The sequence below is a fragment of the Hemiscyllium ocellatum genome, chromosome 10 (assembly GCF_020745735.1).
Source record: "Hemiscyllium ocellatum isolate sHemOce1 chromosome 10, sHemOce1.pat.X.cur, whole genome shotgun sequence".
Lineage (NCBI taxonomy): Eukaryota > Metazoa > Chordata > Chondrichthyes > Orectolobiformes > Hemiscylliidae > Hemiscyllium > Hemiscyllium ocellatum.
In genome coordinates this window covers 37,457,117-37,478,003 of record NC_083410.1, presented here as the reverse complement: position 1 = coordinate 37,478,003, position 20,887 = coordinate 37,457,117, and the positions used below count along the sequence as shown (strand labels likewise).

The 20,887-nt window shown below is 42.9% G+C and overlaps 1 protein-coding gene across 2 annotated transcripts in view; it reads left to right on the top strand.

The window, feature by feature from the left end:
* The first annotated feature begins 9,873 nt into the window (after positions 1-9,873).
* The window catches only part of mta3 (metastasis associated 1 family, member 3), a 154,776-nt gene continuing 143,762 nt past the window's right edge, over positions 9,874-20,887 (top strand). Inside the window, exons 1-3 of one of the 2 annotated variants that reach the window (XM_060831404.1) lie at positions 9,874-10,139; positions 11,968-12,035; positions 18,583-18,676. In XM_060831404.1, coding sequence (XP_060687387.1) covers positions 10,112-10,139; positions 11,968-12,035; positions 18,583-18,676 — 190 coding nt within the window. In that variant the 5' untranslated portion in view covers positions 9,874-10,111. Of the gene's footprint in view, positions 10,140-11,967; positions 12,068-18,582; positions 18,677-20,887 lie in introns of those variants that run through there. The other variant, XM_060831405.1, reaches the window with a different exon arrangement.

Sequence of the window (20,887 nt, the reverse complement as noted above, 5' to 3'; positions counted from 1 at the left end):
TTGTTTTTCAGACTGGAGGCCTGTGACCAGTGGAGGGCCAAAAGGATCGGTGTTGGGTCCATCACTTTTCATCATTTATATAAATGATTTGGATGTGAGCATAAGAGGTATAGTTAATAAGTTTGCAGATAACACCAAAATTGAAGGCGTAGTGGACAGAGAAGAAGGTTACCTCAGATTACAATGAGATCTTGTTCAGATAGGCAAATGGGTTGAGGAGAGGCAGTCGGAGTTTAATTTAGATAAATGGGAGGTGCTTCATTTTGGCAAAGCAAATCTTGGCAGGACTTAAACACTTAATGGTAAAGTCCTAGGGAGTGTTGCTGAACAAAGAGACCTTGGAGTGCAAGTTCATAGCTCCTTGAAAGTAGAGTTGCAGCTAGATAGGCTAGTGAAGAGGCGCTTGGTATGCTTTCCTTTATTGGTCAGAGTATTGAGTACAGGAGTTGGGAGGTCATGTTGCAGCTATTGGAAGGATGTTGTGAAACTTGAAAGAGTTCAGAAAAGATTTACAGGGATGTTGCCAGGGTTGGAGGATTTGAGCTATAGGAGAGGCTGAATAGGCTAGTGCAGTTTTCCCTTGAGCGTTGGAACCTGAGATATTCACAATATTATGACGGGCATGGATAGGGTAAATAGACAAGGTCTTTTCCTGGGGTGGGGGTGTCCAGAACTTGTGGGCATAAGTTTAAGGTGAGAGGGGAAAGATATAAAAGAGATCTAAGGGGCAAAGTTTTCACGTAGAGGGTGCTGCATGTGTGGAATGAGCTGCCAGAGGTAGTGGTGGAGTATTTTGAAGAAGTAACAAAGAGGATTGATGACTGCAGAGTGGTAGATATGATCTATATGGACTTCAGTAAGGTCTTCAACAAGGTTCCCCATGGGAGACTGGTTAACAAGATTAGATTCATGGAATACAGGGAGAACTAGCCATTTGGATACAGAACTGGCTCAAAGGTATTAGTACAATTGCAACATTTAAAAGGCATCTGGATGGGTATATGAATATGAAGGGTTTGGAGGGAAATGGGCCAGGTGCTGGCAGGTGGGACTAGATTGGGTTGGGATACCTGCTCGGCATGGATGGGTTGGACCAAAGGGTCTGTTTCCATGCTGTACACAGAAATCGTGAATAAGTGTGGTGGGCTTCACAGAGACGTGGTTCAGGACTGGCAGTTAAACATCCAAGGATTTATAACTTATCGAAAAGACAGGATGGGAGGCAGTGGGGCAGGGTTGCCTTGTTAATTAAGAATGAAATGAAATCTATGGAATTGAATGACATAGGTTCAGATGATGTGGAGTCTGTGCGGGTGGAGGTGAGGAACTACAAAGGCAAAAAAATCATAATGTTATGTACGGACCTCCCAACAGTGGCCAGGACCAGGGGTGCAAGATGTACCAGGAAATAGATAGGGCATGTCAGAAAGGCAAGGTCATGGTGATCATGGGGGACTTCAATATGCAAATAGACTGGGTGAATAATGTTACCAGTAGATCCAAAAATAATGGAATTCTTGGAATACTTACAGGATGACTTTTTGGAAAAGCTTGTGATGGAGCCCACAAGGGAGCAGGCTATTCTGGACTTTATGCTATGTAATGAGCCAGACTTTATAAAAGATCTTAAAGTAAGGGAACACTTAGGAGGCAGCAATCATAATATGGTAGAATTCAGTGTGCAGTTTGAAAGAGAGAAGGCAAAATTGGATGTAATGGTGTTACAGTTAAATAATGGTAATTACAGGGGCATGAGAGAGGAACTGATGAAAATCGACTGAAAGCAGAGCCCAGTGGGGAAAACAGTAGAGGAACAATGCAGGAGTTTCTGGGTGTAATTGAGGACACAGTACAGAGATTCACCCCAAAGAAAAGAAAGATTGTCAGGGGGGAGGGGGTAGCTGGATTAGACAGCCATGGCTGACAAAGGAAGTCAGGAAATGTATCATAGACAAAGAGGGAGAGCCTATGAAGTGGCCAAGAGCACTGGGAAATCAGAAGATTGCGAAGACTACAAAAACAAACAGAGGATAACAAAGAGAAAAATAAGGAAGGAGAGGATCAAATGTGAAGCTAAGCTAGCCAGTAATATTAGAAATGACAGTAAAAGTTTCTTTCAATACATAAGAAACAAACGAGAGGCAAAATTAGAAATTGATGTAGGAAGGCTAGTGATGGGAGATAAGGAAATAGCTGAAGAACTTAATAAATACTTTGTGTCAGTCTTCACAGTGGAAGACATGAGCAATATCCTAACACTTAAGGAGAGTCAAGGGGCAGAGTTGAGTATAGTAGCCATTACAAAGGGGAAAGTGCTAGAAATGCTAAAAGGTCTAAAAATTGAAAAATCTCCTGACCCCGATGGGCTACATCCTAGAGTTCTGAGGGAGGTGGCTGAAGAAATAGCGGAGGCATTGGTTGTAATCTTTCAAAAATTACTGGAGTCAGGGAAAGTCCCAGATGATTGGAAAATCACTGTAGTAACCCTCTTGTTCAAGAAAGGATCAAGACAAAAGATGGAAAATTATCGGCCGATTACCCTAACCTCGGTTGTGGGTAAAATTCTAGAATCCATTGTTAAGGATGAGATATTTAAATTCTTGGAAATGCAGGGTCGGATTAGAACAAGTCAGCATGGATTTAGTAAGGGGAGATCATGCCTGACAAACCTGTCAGAATTCTTTGAAGCGGTAACAAGTAGGAAACCTGGTAGATGTTATCTACCTATGCTTCCAAAAGGCCTTTGATAAGCTGCCTCATAGGAGGCTGCTGAATAAGGTGAGGGCCCATGGTGGTTGAGGTGAGCTACTGGCATGGATTGAGAATTGGCTGTCTGACAGAAGGCAGAGTTGGGATAAAAGGTTCTTTTTCGTAATGGTAGCAAGTGACAAGTGGTGTCCCGCAGGGTTCAATGTTGGGGCTGCAGCTGTTCATTTTATATATTGATGATCTGGATGAAGTGACTGAGGGCATTCTGGTGAAGTTCGCCGATGATACAAAGTTAGGTGGACAGGCAGGTAGTTCTGAGGAGATGGGGAGGCGGCAGAAAGATTTAGACAGTTTAGGAGAGTGGTCCAAGAAATGACTGATGAAATTCAATATGAGCAAATGCAAGATCTTGCACTTCGGAAAAAAGAGTACAGGGACAGACTGTTTTCTAAACAGTGAGAAAATTCATACAGCCAAAGTACAAAGGGATCTGGGGGCGCTAGTCTAGGATTCTCTAAATGTTGACTTGCAGGTAGAGTCCATGGTTAAGGAAGCAAATGTAATGTTGACATTTATTTCAAGAGGGTTAGAATGTAAAAGCAGCGATTTGCTACTGAGACTTTACGGTTAGGCCCCATTTGGAATACTGTGTCCAGTTTTAGGCCCCAAACTTCAGGAAGGACTTATTAGCACTGGAGCATATCCAACGGAGATTCACACAGATGATCCATGGAATAGTAGTCCTAACATATGATGAACGGCAGAGGATCCTGGGATTGTACTCATTGGAATTTTGGAAGGTTGAGGGCAGATCTAATAGAGATTTATAAGAAATTTATGTGGCTTAGAAAGGATGGACTCTGGGAATTTGTTTCCAACAGGCACAGCCTCAGAATTAGAGGGGGTCAATTTAAAATGGAAATGAGGAGACATTTCTTCAGGCAGAGAGTGGTGGGCCTGTGGAATTCATTGCCATGGAGCGCTGTGGAAGCCAGGATGTTAAATGTCTTCAGAGTAGAGATTGATAAATTCTTAATCTCGCAAGGAATTAAGGGATATGGGGAGAGTGCAGATAAATGGTGTTGAAATTGCCATCAGCCATGACTGATTGACAGAGTGGACTCAGCGGGCCAAATGACCTTACTTCCACTCCTATTTCTTATGGTCTTGTGGTCCTACATCTCTATGACTGTATGACTATATGACAAAACACATTGATAAAGGTGAAGCAGTGAATGTGGTGTACATGGATTGCAGCAAAGCGTTGATCAAGTTCCCCATGGTAGACTCATTCAGAAAGTAAGGAGGCATGGGATACAGGGAAGTGCGGCTGTCTGGACACGGAATTGGCTGGCCCATAGAAGATAGAAGGTGGTAGAAATGGAAAGTATTCAGCCTGGAGCTTGGTGAACAGTGATGTTCCACAGGGATCTGTTATGCGACCTCTGCTCTTTGTAATTTTTATAAATGACCTGGATGAGGAAGTGGAATGATGGAATAGTAAGTTTGCAGATAACACAAAGGTTGGTGGAGTGGTGGACAGTGTGGACGGCTGTTGTAGGTTGCAATGGGACATTGACAGGATGCAAAACTGGACTGATGAGTGGCAGATGGAGTTCAACCTGGAAAAATGTGAAGTGATTTTGGAAGGTCGAATTTGAATGCAGAATACAGGGTTAAAAGCAGGATTCTTGGCAGTTTGGAGGAACAGAGAGATTTGGGGTCCATGTCCATAGCTCCCTCAAAGTTGTCACTCACTTTGATAGGGTTGTTAAGAAGACGTATGGTGTGTTCGGTTTCATTAACAGGAAGATTGAGTTTCAGAGCTGCAAGATTATGCTGCAGCCCTGTAGAGCCCTGGTTAGGCCACACACATAATATTGTATTCAGTTCTAGTCCCCTCATTATAGGAAGGATGTGGAAGCGTTAGAGAGGGTGCAGAGAAGATTTACCAGCATGCTGCCTGGACTGGGGACATGTCGTATGAAGAAAGGTTGAGGGAGCTAAGGCTCTTCTCATTAGAGCAAAGAAAGGTGAGAGGCGACTTGATAGAAGTGTACAAGATGATGAGAGGCATAAATAGAGTGAATAGTCAGAGACATTTTCCCAGGGCAGAAGTGGCAGGAGGGTGGGGAGGGGAGGAGAGTGGACATCAATGGAGGGAAGGAGCAGGTGATGGGGAGGAAGAAGAGAAGAGAAGGAGGAGATGATACCATAAGATGTGGGAATATAATCAGGCCATTGGGCTCATGGAGTCTGCCATTCAATGAGGTAATGCTTGATCTGGTCATCCTCAATTCCAATGTTCCTATCTTATGCTCATAACCCTTGGTTCTCTTAGTAATTAGAAATATCTCTCTCACAGGCTTGAATATGCTTAACAAACCAACAATTAAAACACTCTTTGGTGTAGAATTCCACAGGGTCATGATCTATGAGAGAAATAATTTCTCCTCATCTCTGTTTTAAATGGCTGACCTTTTGCTCTTAGATGATGCCCTCTGGTCTTCAACTCTACCACGTGGAAACAACTTATCAGCATCTCCCTGTGAACCTCCCTAATAATCTTAAATGTTTCAGTAAGGTTTCTCATCTTTTTACAGTCTGATTAGTGTCTTGAATACTTTTCATATTCCACTCACTTTGATATTTGAACTTTGCATTTGCCTTTCTTATCTGCTGGACTTAATTGTTAGGCTTCTGTGATTCATGTACAGAAGACATCCCCGCCCCCCACTCCTGCAAAATCCCGCAGATCTGCAGTTTTCTGCAGCCTTTTCCATTCTTCAGACCACGATGAGGATTTTTAAAAATTCAAATTGTGAATGTATGGAATTCTGTCCCACAAATGGCTCTGAGAGACAAGAAACTAATTACATTAAATAAAAAGTAAGATTTTTTTTTTGTTATATTAATGTTATGTTAAAGGGGAGTAAGTGGGAATATAGCAACGACATAGAACTTAAACTATATCCTTATTGAATGGCAGAGCAGACTCAAAAGTCCAAATAGCCTATTCCTGCTCCGACTTTAGATTTAAATAATATTTAGTTATTCTACTTTTTCTTCCAAAGTGCATAACCCCACATTTCCCATATTATATTCCATCTGCCAAGATTTTGCTCAGTCCTTTAATCTATCTATATTCCCCTGGACTGTCATTGTGTCATTCTCACTATTTGTCTTCCTGTTTATTTTGGTCATACATACACATTAAGATAATACATTGTCTCCTGTCATTCAAGTCAATATACGATCAATATTTGTGGCCTCAGCACTGATCCCTTTGTGACTCCATAACTTATAGGTTGCCATCCTGGAAGTGCCCCCTTTAGCACAACTCTGTCTTCTATTAGTTAGCCAACCCTCTCGCTCTGCTAATACCCCTCATTACCTAATGGGTTCTTACTAAGTCATCCAATTTGTAGTATCTTAGAGGAAGGTGGAATAAGAAGGGGAAGAGGGGAGAGGAGAAGAGGGAAAGGAGGAAAGAGGGATGGATGGAGGGGAGGTGGTAAGAAATTGATGGGGGAAAAGGGCAGATGAGTTGGGGGAGTAGTTGAGGGAGACAGAAATAGCTGAGAAGATGAGAGATGAGGGGAGGAATGTAGAGTAAGAAAGGGAGGGGAAGAGGGAGAGGAATTTGAAAGATGAAAAGTGGGAAAGAGGCAGGTGACAAGACACTGAGGAAGAGTTAGTTAAAAGACGATGGGGACAAGGGGGATAGGGAGAGGTATTGGATGCTGGGCTTAGGACAATGGTGCAAGACATGGAAAGGTGAGGAGGAGGATTAAGGGTGAACTGGATACTAGGCAAGAAGAGGAAGAATAACGATGGGGGAAGAGGATGAGTAGAGAGTAGTGGAAGGGGTTGAGGAGAGAAGGAGGAAGGTGGTGGGGCAAAGGGATAAAAGAAGACCAGAAAGCCAAGGGTGAGGAGGGATGGGGGGGGAGGGGTAGGCAAGTTATTTTTTAAATGAGGGAAAGGGGGAAGTAGGGGAGGGGGTAAGGAGAACAAATTTGTAGAAGGTATAGTGAATTAGAGGGGAAGGGAAGAATTGAGAGAGAAGAAAGAAGGGTGTGTTTGGAAGAGTAAGGGCAAGATTGGAGGAAAAGGGAGTGGAAGCAGGATAGACAGTAGAGGGAGAAGGGAGAAAAAAGAAGAAGGGAGAGGTTGAAGGAAGGGAGTGGAAGATGTTAATGGAAAGTTGAGGAAGGGGACATGGGATGGAAAACGGGTGTTCAAATAGAATTGGGAGGAAATGGGGTAGAAAAGTGATGGGGAAGTGTGCAGTGGAGTGGGAAGATGTTAGAGTGGAGCAATTGTGATAGGGCAGAGGTGATGCAATGGAGAGTGAGGTGGTGGTGGGAGTGGTAATGGGGTAGGAATGAGGGAGGGGATGTGGGATGGTGGGATTGAAATGGTTTAAGAGTGGTAGGGGCAGTGGATTGCAGGAGGTGGTGTTTAGGTAAGGGGCAGGTGGGGAAAAGGCAGCAGAGGGGTTGGAATTGGGGTTGCAGAGAAAAAGTGAGGGAAAAGATGTGAGGGAGGAACAATGTGTGAGGGGATGGCATGGGGTATTCTGGGTTAATGACTTGGGTTTGGGGACAATGCAGGGTGAATCAGGATGGGGTATACTCGGAGTGGATCAATGGGGAGGGATGAAGTGGGGATATGCTAGAGGGGAGGATGGTATGGGACATTGGCAGATGAATGGAAAGGTGAGGGACAGGCATTGGGGAGGGGTGTGAGTCAGGGTGGGGGAGGAACAAAGGATTGTGATGGGGCAATGGAGGGTCAAAAGTATGCGATGTGGGCGGTGGGGAGTGGGGTCAAAATTGGGAAATGGGGATAAGGTAATAGAGGAGAGTCATCTTGGGATTGGAGTGTCCAGCTAGGTCAACAGGGCAGGCACTGGTGGGGGAGGGGTAAAGGGCAGTGCAGAAAGGGATGGGGATAGGTTGAGATGGGAGCAATGGTGGATAGGGAGGTAGGGATGGTGTTGTGAGGATAGTGTGGAGTCAGGCTGGGTATAGGGCAGTGGAGACATGTCGGGGGGGGGGGGAATTGGGACAATAGTTGGGAGTCAATGGTGAGAACTGGTGAGACAGCAAAGAAAAACCTGAGGTGTCAAGATGGGGCAGTGGCATTGGAGGAGGGTGAGGTATGGTGGGGTAGTCAGGTGATTTGGAGAGAGACAGAGTGGTGAAAGAGTGTGAGTCAGTGGGTTTTGTTGGGAGGGGTGAGGTTTGGGTTTTGGGACAGGGCAGTGATGGAGTATTAGATTGGATCAATAGTGCAGGGTGAAGTGAAAGAGATGCAGTGGGAGGTCAGGGTTGGGCAGTTAGAGGAGGATCTATGTGGGAAGGATTGAAATGGAGTTGTGGATGGGGCAGACTTCAGACTTGGCGTGAGGACAGACAGAACGTTGGAGGAGCGAGAGTCATCAGGGTGGAACTGTGGGGAAGGTGGTGTGGTGACCAGCTGGACAAGGAAGGGGCTCATAGAACCAGGGACCCAGGTTCGATTCCAGCCTTGGGCAACTGTCTGTTTGGAGCTTGCACACTCTTTTCCTGTGTCTGCGTGGGTTTCCTCCAGGTGCTCTAGTTTCCTCCCACAATCCAAACATGTGCAGGTCAGGTGGATTGGTGATGCTGGGTGAATTGGTCAGAGGGAAATGGGTCTGGGTGACTTACTTTTCGGAGGGTCGGTGTGGACTGGTTGAGCCGAAGGGCTTCTTTCCACACTGTAGGGAATCTAATCTAATTTGAGAGGGACTGGGCAGAGGAGAGAAACTGTGTGGTCAAGGCAAGTGAGGAAGGGATGGACAAAAAAAAAGGGGCTGACGGGAGGTGCTGGGAAGAGGGGCTGAGTAGAGCAGGAGGCACAGTGGGGAAGAAGGGGTGGGGCAGGATGAAGAGGCGGGGCAGTGGCAGAATTGGACAAGAGGGTGGGGAAAAGTGCAGGGATGGGGAGCAAGTGTAGTGGTGCAGGGAAAGGGTATTAGGGGAGGGGGATAAGGGAGGTCATTGATGGAGGGGGCTTGCTTTTAAGTGAAGGAAGTATTGGTGGCACTAAGGGAGTGGCAGTGGAGGAGGGTCAGTGGGGGGAGGTCCACTCAGGGTGGGGCATTGGGGAGGGGCATCAGGGAGGAGCTGTGGAGGGATGGGGTGGTGCAGTGAGAATGGTCCTTGAGGAGGTGATGGGGCATTAGGGGTGTGGCATTGAGGAGAGGGTGGGGCACACTGGGTAGGGCAGTAGGGAAGTGGCAGCATTGGTGAGGGGGCAGTGATGTAGTGATGGGAGTCAGTGAAGGATGGTCATTGGGGAGGGGGCAGTGGTAGGGGATAGGGCATTAGAGGTGGAGCCACTGTGAAGGTGGGGCATTAAGGTTAGGGACTGTGGTGAGGTGGGGCATTAGGGGAGGTTCTATTGAGAAGTTCGGGCATTGGGTGAGGGGCTGTGGACAGGTGGGACATTGGGGAGGGTCTGTGGACGGGTGGAGCATTGGGGATGGACTGTGGAGGGGAGGAACATGGAAGTGGGGCATTGGTGATGGGCTGTAGAGGGAAGAGGCATAGGGAGGGGCTGTTGAGAGGTGGGGCATTGGGGAGGGGCTGTAGATGAGCGGCATGGGTGTGGGGGATGGGGAAGGGGCTGTAGGGGAGGTGTATGGGGTGGGGCATGGGGACGGGCTGTAGGGGACGGGCATGCATGTGGAACATTCAGGTGGGCTGTTGGGGAGGGGCTGTGGAGGAGTGGGGCATGGGGCGGGACTGTAGGGGAGGCCCATGGGGAGGGACTGTAAGGGAGGGGCATGAGGGAGGGGCTTTGGAGGTGGGGTATGTGGAGGAGTGGGGCATGGGGTGGGGCTGTGAAGGAGTGGGACTGTGAAGGGGTGGGGCATGGGGGACTTTAGGGGAAGGACATGGGATGGGGCTGCAGAGGTGGGGCATGGGGTGGGACTGTGAAGGGGTGGGGCATGAGGACTTTAGGGTAAGGACATGGGTGGGGCTGTGAGGGGTGGGGCATTGGGAGGGGCTTTAGGGGAAGGACATGGGGTGGGGCTGTGAAGGGTGGGGCATTGGGAGGGGCTTTAGGGGAAGGGCATGGGGTGGGGCTGTGGTATGGGGGCGGGGCTTTAGGGGAAGGGCATGGGGGAGGGGCGTCGGGAGACCGCTTTGGCCTCGGCGCTGCCACAACAGCAGGAGGCGGCGAATGGAGCTGGAAGCTCCCGGGCGGCGGTAGCTACTGTCTGATAAACCCCCCCCCCACCGAAAGGCGGCGGGAGGCAGTGAAGCACCTCCCCCCCCCTCCCCAATCCCGGGTCCATCATCAGCTTCTCACCAACCCGGGGGAGGGGTGAAGAAAACCCCCCATAATATTTAAAAAAGGGGGCGGAATGGCGGCAAATATGTACAGGGTCGGAGGTAGGTGCCTGCGGCTGTTTGTTTATTGATTCAGTTCCATGGCCGGGATGGGGGGGGAGATGATCAGTTTAAGAATCCCGGCTTCATTTATTAATTCCAGTTACTCTGTGAGCTATAGATTTAAATAATCATACCTTTCCATCGGAAATAATATCAGTGGGAAAGTTCATCTTCAGGACTCACTTGGTCGAAGATTTCTTCCTCCTCTTCCCCCCCCTCCCATTTAAAAAAAACTACTCTTTAATATTTTTCAAAGTTGTTTGAAGTGGGTTGCGTGACTTTTTATTTGCATCAGCTTTGTGTAAGGCGGTGGGCGGAGGAAGTCAGTCACTCTGATCAAACACATTTCTTATCAGAGAGAGAGAGAGAGGAAAATGGCGAAGTGACATTCACCCTCAGTGCTAGGCCTGTACCTTAGAAACCCGGGGGGTGCACTGACACCGCTCCTCCTCTCACACACACACACACCCCCTTCACTGGCAGCACAACAGGCATTCCTCCCTTAATAATCAACCCAGATCTACCACCAATGCAACTAATAAACTCAAAAGCGGAATGCACATTTCATTTAAGGTGAAAAATGTCATCTTTTGATGTGCAGTTCTTTTCGCCTAAATAGCATGGCTGCAGCATCACCGGGCAGATAATCTCTGTTAGCTGGCACCAGTTTCTGTTAACCTTTAAGATGCCAGCCTTCTTTCCCTCCTACGTGGAGGCTTTGGGGCAACCATTTATTAACAGCTCTTGTGATGTGAAGAGTAATGTAACTTGGGACAGAAACTACTGGTGTTCCGAGTACATGGGGTGATGGCTAAAAACAACTTCTGGTGTAGAAAATATTTGTTTTTCCGATGCTTTTGTTGCATTAATAGTGAACGGATTTACAAGGTAGTGTTCAGCTTCTAATAGAATGCTTGTAAATGTTTTGCCACTTTTATCTCTCATAAAGCCATTGATGTTGGGAATACCATCAGGGCAGTTTAGATATTTTTAATCATCCTGTTCAGAGTTGTTATTACACTCCTGGAGCATGTGGGATTTGTACCCAGGCCTCCTTGCTCATTAGAGCTGTTTACCTTATCCTAGTTAATGCTGTTTGTGTCTGAGTTTAGATATAATCATTAAAACAGCAGTAGGCCATTTGTCCCCTCAAGTTTGATGTTTGTTCCATTAGAGTGTGAATGCTTCCTAAGTCAAATCCATTAATCTGCCTTTTCCTAGAAACTCATTCTTGAAAATTTCATTTGACAGATTTATCTGTTGCCTTTTGGATTACAGAATCTCATATTTTTACTGTTTTTTTTAAAAACAAGCTCTCCTTATATTTTAAAACTATTTTCACTACCAGAGTCAGTTGTTTTTCTCTCTCCCTTTTACATTTTGAACATCTTGATCAAATTACAGCTCGGTACCCGAGAGGATGCAAGTCAACTTGTCCTCAGTTTTACACTCAAAACACTAATATCATTCCTGCTGGTGCACAGACTTAAAATATGGCTCCTTGTATGAGTTGTAGCTTATGATTAGTTAAGATGTCATAGTTGACGGACTTTATAAATGTGCTCAGGACTGAGATGAGTTTGATTTACTGTGGACGCTGTTGAATCAAGTAGATCCTCAAGTGTATCCTTGCTTGAGGTCACTGGGTCAGGAATAGGAACTCTGGGTATGTTAACTCTTGGCTTGGGACAACTGGGGTTATTTGTGGCATGGGTTCTGACTACCAGAGCTGATATCAGTAAGTGGTCCTTTTGAACTTTTAAGGAAATTCATGGCAATACTGTTCTTGGAAATGTAACTTCATTATATTTCACTTTTTATGTTTCAGACTACGTTTACTTTGAAAATTCTTCCAGTAATCCATACTTAATAAGAAGAATAGAAGAGCTCAATAAGGTATTTTAAATGTGTGCGTAAGTTTTTTTAAGGTAATTCAAACTAACTTTTCCCCTTTTCCATATTTTTCTCATTCCTGTTTATTTTGTGGGGCATGGGATAGTATTAACAGAAGGTGTGAGTCCTGTTATTAGGTTTTTGCTTATTCTGATAACTTCAGAAGTCACAGCGTGCATGAGAACATTCTTTTGTTTTGTGAGATAGATAAACTTCTATCTATCAGTTTTGGCTTAGTTGAAGCACTCTTGCCTTTAAATCAGGACGTCATGACTTCTGACGGCATTTCAGAAACATGAGCATGTAATCTAGAATGAGGTTTCTAGTGCAGTGAATGCTATCTTTTCCGTGAAATGTCAAATGTCTGTTCTCTCAGGTTTGATAAAAAGGTGGGAAGTTCTCTCGTTGATTTTTCTTTTAAAATAAAACAATTGCTTTCTATTTCTGTTAGAGGATTCTTGTGTGAAAATTATTTCGAACATCACTATTCACAGGTAGAGATTTGCCATATTGTTGGTTTTTAACTTTTTTTTCTTTCAATTTGCTATTATCCTTAACTTCCTTGGTTAGCCATCGTTGTTTTATCCTTTTGCTAGAGTTTTCTTTCCTCACTGGGATATGACTTTGCCGAGAGTCATGGATATTTTAAAATCTTTGTCATTGTTTAGCAACCATCTTTCCTTTCCCAGCCCATATCAGCCAAATTGGCCCTCACCCCAATATAATTGCCTTTAAGTTTAAGACAGTTGTTTTTGACCCAAATTTCTCATGCTCAAAGTTATTGCAAAATTATGTTATGGTCACTGTTCCCTAGGAGATAAATTATTGCAAAGTTATTAAACTTGCCTCATTGCACTTGATGGATCTTTTAAGATAGGACATAATTGCATTAGAAACGATTCAAAGAAGATTCACTGGACGACTTCCTAGAATGAGTAAGTTATCAAATGAGAAAAGATTGTGCAGGTTTCTGTATTCTTTTGAATTTAGAAGGATCTTGCTAACCAGTTTCCCTGGGGAACCTTATCGAATGCCTAGATCACGTCAGCTGCTCTGCCATCACGAATCCTCTTTGTTACTTCTTCAAAAATCTCAATCGGGTTTGTGAAACATGATTTCCCACGCACAAAGCCATGTTGACAATTCCTAATCGGTCCTTGCCTTTCCAAACACACATACATCCTGTCTCTCAGGATTCCCTACACAACTTGCCCACCACCGACGTCAGGCTCACTGGTCTGTAATTCCCTGGCTTGTCCTTATCACCTTTCTTAAACAGTGGAACCACATTAGCCAACCTCCAGTCTTCTGGCAACCACATCTGTGACTATCGATGATACAAATATTTCAGTAAGAGGCCTAGCCTGTGCATTACTGTTCTTCATCTCCACTGAGGCAGCCATGTATGCTCAGTGTCCTGGCAATCACTTCCTAAATTCATATCCTTTTTTTAGTACAGTGTTTCTATACACTACTTCTTTTAACAAATCTTTTGCCACCTCCACACCCCTCCTAATGTTACCTTCTCTGCCTCTTTCCATTTTCCCATGTACTTGCTTAGGACATTTTTCTCTGTTAAAGATGTTGTGTAAGTACAGGCTATTTCAAGTTTTTAGTGATCTGGGAATAAATGTTCACATATCTCTGTGGGACTTGATGATACTGCTACCTTGTTTTGCATTTCATTGAATCATAGAGATGTACAGCATGGAAACAGACCCTTTGGTCCAACTCATCCATGCTGACCAGATATCCCAACCCAATCTAGTCCCATTTGCCCGCACCTGGCCCAGATCCCTCTAAACCTTTCCTATTCATATACCCATCCAGATGTCTTTTAAATGTAATTGTACCAGCCTCCATCTCTGGCAGTTCATTTCATATACACCCCACCCTCTGTGTGAAAATGTTGCCCCTTAGGTCCCTTTTAAACTTTTTACCCCCTCACCCTAAATCTATACCTTCTAGCTCTGGACTCCCCCACCCCAGGGAAAAGGCCTTGTTTATTTAGCTTATCCATGTCCCTCATGATTGTATAGACCTTTATAAGGTCACCTCTTGGCCTCTGACGCTTAGATTTTACTTGATACTTAATTTACCAACCAGCACAAAATACAAGATATAGTATAATGCTTCCAGTGGATGTTTTGCTATTTGGTGGGTAAAAGTTGTTTGTAAAATGGAGATTGTTCAACAATTACAAAGTATGGGCTAATCAGAGGCATGCTGAATGAATTTGTAAAAGGTAGATTTTAAGCATAACTTATGAATTAGGAGTTGAATATTAAATTAGGATTGAGGGCAAGATGAAAGGGAGCCAAGAGTTGAGGACTCCTTAAATTTCTCAAAAGGCATTCATAAAGGTGTGCCTGTTCTTGAGCTTGGGCTTCAACTTTACTTTCCTGCCTGCTCCCTTATCCCTTGATTCTTTGGAACACCAAAATCTATCTTTCTTCATCCTTAAATGTTATTCTCAAAGAACAATCTTATAAGATATCCACAACCGTCTGTGGTTCAGCATTCCAGAGATTCACAACTCTGAATAAAGAAATTTCTTATCTCTGCCCCACATCATCAGCCCCATGATTCTAAATCGCTCTGTCATTGGAAATAGAATCTTAATATCTACCCTATCAAGCACTTCCTAGTCTTGAATGTTTCAATGAATTTAACTCTCCTCCCAAACTCAGTTTACTTAACTCCTCATCATAAGACAGCCATTTCCTCCCAGAACTAATCTAATGAACCTTCAGTTACATTAAAGACAATACCATGTATATCCTTCCTTTAAATATGGTGCCTAAAAATTGCACACTATTATCCAGGTGTGGTCTGTCCAAAACCGGTCCAAATCTTCAGGCCTGTATATTCATGTACTCCAACCACTTGTAATAAACTCTCTACGCTTTCTTAATTTTTTGGTATCACCACATGCTAACTTGGTTTCTTGTATTTTGAGTCTCTGTATGTTAACATTTACAAATCTATCACCTTTTTTTTTAAAAGAGTTCTGCTTTTCTTTCCTGAAGTGAATAACCTTCATGTTGTACTCGGTCTGCCACCTTATTACCCACTCATTTAACTTTATTTCTTTGCAGCCTCTTTATGTCTGCCTTACAAATTGTATTTTCACCAAACTGTGTTGTTTTCAAACTGAGACAGTGAATAATGTATCCTCATCTAAGTCATGAATATAGGTTGTAAATAGCTCAGGGCCCAGCAGTGACCCTTGTGTTACTCTACTAGTTACATTTCAGCAATATGAAAATACTCAATGTATTCCAACTTTATGCATCCTTTCCATGAACTAATCTTCTATCCATGCTTTTATTTGAGTACCATTTGAGAAATCTGGGGAGACTTCAGTTATTAGTTTCCCTTGCTTATTCCAATTTTTGACAAACAAGGTGTCCCTTTCATAAAATCCCATTCACTTGTTCTAATCATTCTATGCTTTCCTAAGTATATTTTGACGACTTTTTGTTCACAATAGATTTCAGCATTTTCTAGATGATTGATATCAGGCTGACTGACCTATATTATATTTGTTTATTTCTAATTTGTTTGGATCCTTTCAAAATCTTAAGACATTTTAGAAAATCATAACTATTGCACCCGCAATTTCTGTAGCTGTTTCTTTAGAACCTCAGAATGTAGACCATAAGATCCTTGAGGTTTTGTTTTAGTTCATTGAGTTTCTACAATATCTTTTGATATTAACTTAATTTCCGTTCTATTAACCTCATCTTGTCTTCTCCTGTAAAGACAGATGAAATATTTGTTCAATGCCTCTGCCATTTCCTCATTCTCCATAATAATTTTGCCTGTCTTTGCTAATAGATGAAAGTTTACTTTAGCTGTTCTATTTCTTTTTATATATTTCTTAAAAACTCTTCTGATGTATTTTTATATTCCTGACTAGTATACTTCATTTTCTTTTTTATCAACTCTTAGCGGCTCTCCATTGCTTTTTAAAATATACCAAATTTTCAAATTTACTGTTCTTCTCTGTAACATAGAATCATAGAGATGTACAGCATGGAAACAGACCCTTCTGTCCAACCCGTCCATGCCGACCAGATATCCAAACCCAATCTCGACCCACCGCCCAGTACTTGGCCCATATCTCTCCAAACCTTTCCTATTCATATACCCATACAAATGCCTCTAAAAATTTGCAATTGTACCAGCCTCCACCACTTCCTCTGGCAGCTCATTCCATATCCGTACCACCCTCTGTGTGGAAAAAGTTGCCCTTAGGTGTCTTTTTATATCTTTCCCCTCTCACCCTAAGCCTATGCTGTCTAGCTCTGGACTCCCCGACCCCAGAGAAAAGACTTTGCCTATTCACCCTATTCGTGCCCCTCATAATTTTGTAAACCTCTATAAGGTCACCCCTAGGCCTCCGACGCTCCAGGGAAAACAGCTCCAGCCTGTTCAGCCTCTCCATATAGCTCATAATCTGATATTTTCTTTATTCTCAGGAAGCCACAAATAGATTGGTCTTGCTGAGGTTTTGTCTTTCAGTGCAATGTATTTTAGTTGAACACTTTCAGTTGCTTCTTTAAGTGCCTTTAAGTGTTTGTGTACTGCCTCACCTTTTGGTCTGTTCACCTTGCCCATATACCTTAGCCAGCTTGCCCTCATACCTATGTAATTAGCTTTGTTTCCTATTAAGATTTTTGCTTAGGATGGTGTATAACATTTTCAGACCTAATATTGAATCCAGTTGTATTCCCCAGTGGATCATTTGCTGTGACATCACCAAGTAACTTCTGCAATTTCACACAGTATCAGAGTTAAAATAGCTTTTGGTTCCTCAAAGTATTACTGCTGGAAACTGTAACTAAAACATTCAACAAACGTATCTTCTAGACCACCTTTTCCAATTTGATTGTCCCAGTCTGTTTATAAACTTTAAGTCGACCCATTCCATTACCTTTATTACAAGTTTCAATATTGTTTTAATGTTCTATGCAACAGTATTATGACTGGCAATGAACCTGTACCTGGCTCACCAGTTTTTTTGACACTTCTAATCCTAATGTCCATCCATACCGATTCTACTCGTGAATGTTTTTGAGCCAAGATCATCTCAGTCATGACTTGTGTCATTCTTTAATATCAAAGGTATCCGTGCACCTTTTTTTTGAGGAACTGAGTGAATATAGCTGAAGGTGATGAAACCAATGTTGTATATGTAGACTTTATTGATGTGTTTGTAAAGGTTTGTTGCCTGAATGCAAACTTGTATTATTTAAATAGTTTTTCCCCTTCTGTGTATGGGTGGGGTGAAGTTCCTGGGTGCTGACTTAATTTGTGGTAGATATTTATTAATCTTATGGTAAGTAATCAGTAGATAGCATTGCATGGGAACAAGTTGGGGTTGGCATGCTGGAGCAACCTCAGAGTTAAGGGCTCAGAAGGATAGGAAAGAATGAATTGACATCGAATTATCAGTGAAGTATCATTCAAAGGCTGCAACTTTACCCTGAGAACACACGTACACTCGTTTCTCCAACCTCTGCTCCAGGCCCATTGTGTACTTTTTAGAAGATTGGCTTAAGAAGACTGAGCAATAACGGAAGGTATTGCACACAAACATGCATCAAAAGCGGAATCTATCTGGAATATTGTGCACAGTTCTGGTCACCTTATTTAAGGAAGGATGAAATGCATTGGAAGCAGTTCAGAGCAGGTTAATCACACTAACATCTAGAGCAGAAGGTAATGGGCTAAAAATGTCAGAACTTTGCCTCGTATTTGGGAAGGAAGGTGGAGATGGCGAAGGGGATGGTCTCCACATATGCTGTTCATTCTGAGGAGCTTATGTGCCACAAGAGCTTTTAAAAAAGCTTAAGTAAGTAGGTCTTTAATTCCTGCTTCCCAGCTCAGCTAATAAAAATTGCAGTCTGAAACTTATGCTGTGATGGGCACATCTGTGCATCAGTGCCAAGCCTGCATCGGTCAGTTGATGTCCTTGTAGCCTGTTATTTAGAGCAGGATAAATTTTGTCATTTGATTTTTTTTTGGTGACTTTGAGTGCATTTTAATTGCCTATTCACTCAAGTTAAAGCCATCTCCCCAAAAGAAATGAGAGAGTACCATAATACTGAGGAGGAAAATTGGAAAGCATGTCAGCTCAAGCATCACTTGCACATTATTTACAAGTTGGTTTAACCAGTCTGTTTTGCTTGAGTGTTTTTAAAGGTGGAATGATTTTAAAGATATAATTGAAATGACAGCAAGAAGAGCAATGAACCCAGTTTTCTATTTGGCAGAGATGGTTACATTCCAAGAGACATAATAAATTATATGCTAAATATGTACACCACCTAATTTCAGGTCTTTGATTCACACCCATCTTCCTCAATCCTTTGTGTTATTTTTGTTAATGCAGGATGTTATAAAACATGTGCATGCTTACATGCACGCACTGTTGGCAACGTCACTTAATCATCCATGCACTTCTATTTTTCTTATTAATTATGATGTAGAAGTCTGTGCCCTAAAAAGCATGAATTGATATTTTGACTTCTGTTCTTTCCAGACTCCAAGTGGCAATGTGGAAGCAAAGGTTGTCTGTTTTTACCGACGCAGGGATATTTCAAACAGTCTGATAGTACTTGCTGATAAACATGCAAGTAAGTTTGATTTAAATTGTCCTAAGACTTTTAAATGCCAAGTTTGAAATTGTCGATTAACTTGGTAATTAATGGCCACGGATGTGTATGAGAATTAGGTTATATGACTTGAAAATGTCTTTATTATATCGGGCAAGTAGGTGTTTCTGTGCAGCAGTAGGATATTGCAGAACATTATATTTGTTTTGTATATCAGAATTTTGTCTGTATTAAACCTTTTATTTGTTTTTCAAGATTTCATTATTATGGGAGAAAGTTAAATATATGTTAAGAGTACATTGTGGTATGCAAAAGTGAAATAAAAGATATAGTTGGTGTGACCAATTGCCCTATTACTCAGTGTTACAGCATATTGCAATGCGCACTGTATTCTTTGGAGCATTGTAGAAGAACTCTAATACTCTAGAGCAACTGCATAAATATTATTTTGAATCTATTAGCATAACTTAGAGTCATAGAGATGTACAGCACGGAAACAGACCTTTCGGTCTAACTCATCCATGCTGACCAGATATCCTAACCTAATCTAGTCCCATTTGCCAGCACTTGACCCATGTCCCTCTAAACCCTTCCTATTTGTATATTCAGCAAGATATCTTTTAAATGCTGTAACTGTACCAGCCTCCACCACTTCCGATGGCAGCTCGTTCTATACACCCACCACCCTCTGTGTGAAAGAGTTGCTCTTTATGTCCCTTTTATAACTTTCCCTTCTCACCCTAAACCTATGCCTTCTAGTTCTGGACTCCCTCACCCTAGGGAAAAACCTTGTCGATTTATCCTATCCATGCCCTCATGATTTTATAAACCTCTAAAAGGTCACTCTACACTCTCTGACGCTCCTGGAAAAACAGCCCCAGCCTATTCAGCCTCTCCCTAAAACTCATCTTTCAACCTGGCAACATCCTTGTAATTTTTTCTGAACCCTTTCAAGTTTCACAACATCCTTCTGATAGGAAGGAGACCAGAATTACATGCAGTATTTCAAACGTGGCCTAACCCATGTCCCAGACAACCGCAGCATGACCTCCCAACTCCTATATTCAGCGATCTGACCAGTAAAGGAAAGCATACCAAACGCTGCCTTCACTATCCTATCTACCTGTGATTCTACTTTCAAGAAGCTATGAACCTGCACTCCAAAGTCTCTTTGTTCAGCAACACTTCCAGGACCTTACCATTAACTGGAAAAGTCCTGCTCTGATTTGCTTTTCCAAATCTTACATTTATCTAAATTAAACTTCAGCTGCCACTTCCCAGCCCATTGGCCATCTGATCAAGATCCTGTTGTACTAACTATACCTCCTATGTTCACATCCAAATCATCTATATAAATGACAAAAACCAGTGGACCCAGCACCGATCCTTGTAACACACCATGGTCCCAGGCCTCCAGTCTTGCTAATCAGTCTTCCATGAGGAGCCTTGTCGAATGCCTTACTGAGGTCTATGTAGATCATACCCATCACTCTGTTCTCATTAATCGTCGTTGTTACTTCTTCAAAAAACTTAATCAAGTTTGTTAGACATGATTTTCAACGCACAAAGCCATGTTGACTATCCCTAATCACTCCTTGCCTTTCCAAATACATGTACATTCTGTCCCTCAGGATTCCCTCCAACAACTTGCCCACAATTGATGTTTGGCTCACCGGTCTATAGTTCCCTGGCTTTTCCTTACCACCTTTCTTAGATAGTGGCACCACATTAGCCAAAGTTACTTGAAGTTGTTTTGACAAGATCTTATTTGAACACTTTCTTTCTTCCTTCTGTCTCCCAAAACTTGAATTTGTTGAAGAATGAATGCACGTCAGCCTGATAATATAAAGATATTATAATGTAAAATTTTTGGACCTAACAAATAATTAGCTTGTGATTGGAACTTTACTATGCTTCTTTGGAGAACAGAAAATTACTGATTTCATTGAAGAAGGACCTGAAGCATTAACTCTGCTTTCTTTCCACAGATGCTGCTGGACCTGCTGAGTTTTTCCAGCATTTTCTGTTTTTCTTTCTAATTTCCAGCATCTACAGTTACATGGACCATAAAGTACAGCATAGAACAGACCCTTTGGCCCACTATGTTGTGCCGAGGTTTAATCCTAATGTAAAATATAATAACTTAACCTATGCACCCCTCAACTCACTGCTATCCATGTGCATGTCCAGCAGTCGCTTAAATGTCCCCAATGACTCTGCTTCCACCACCAC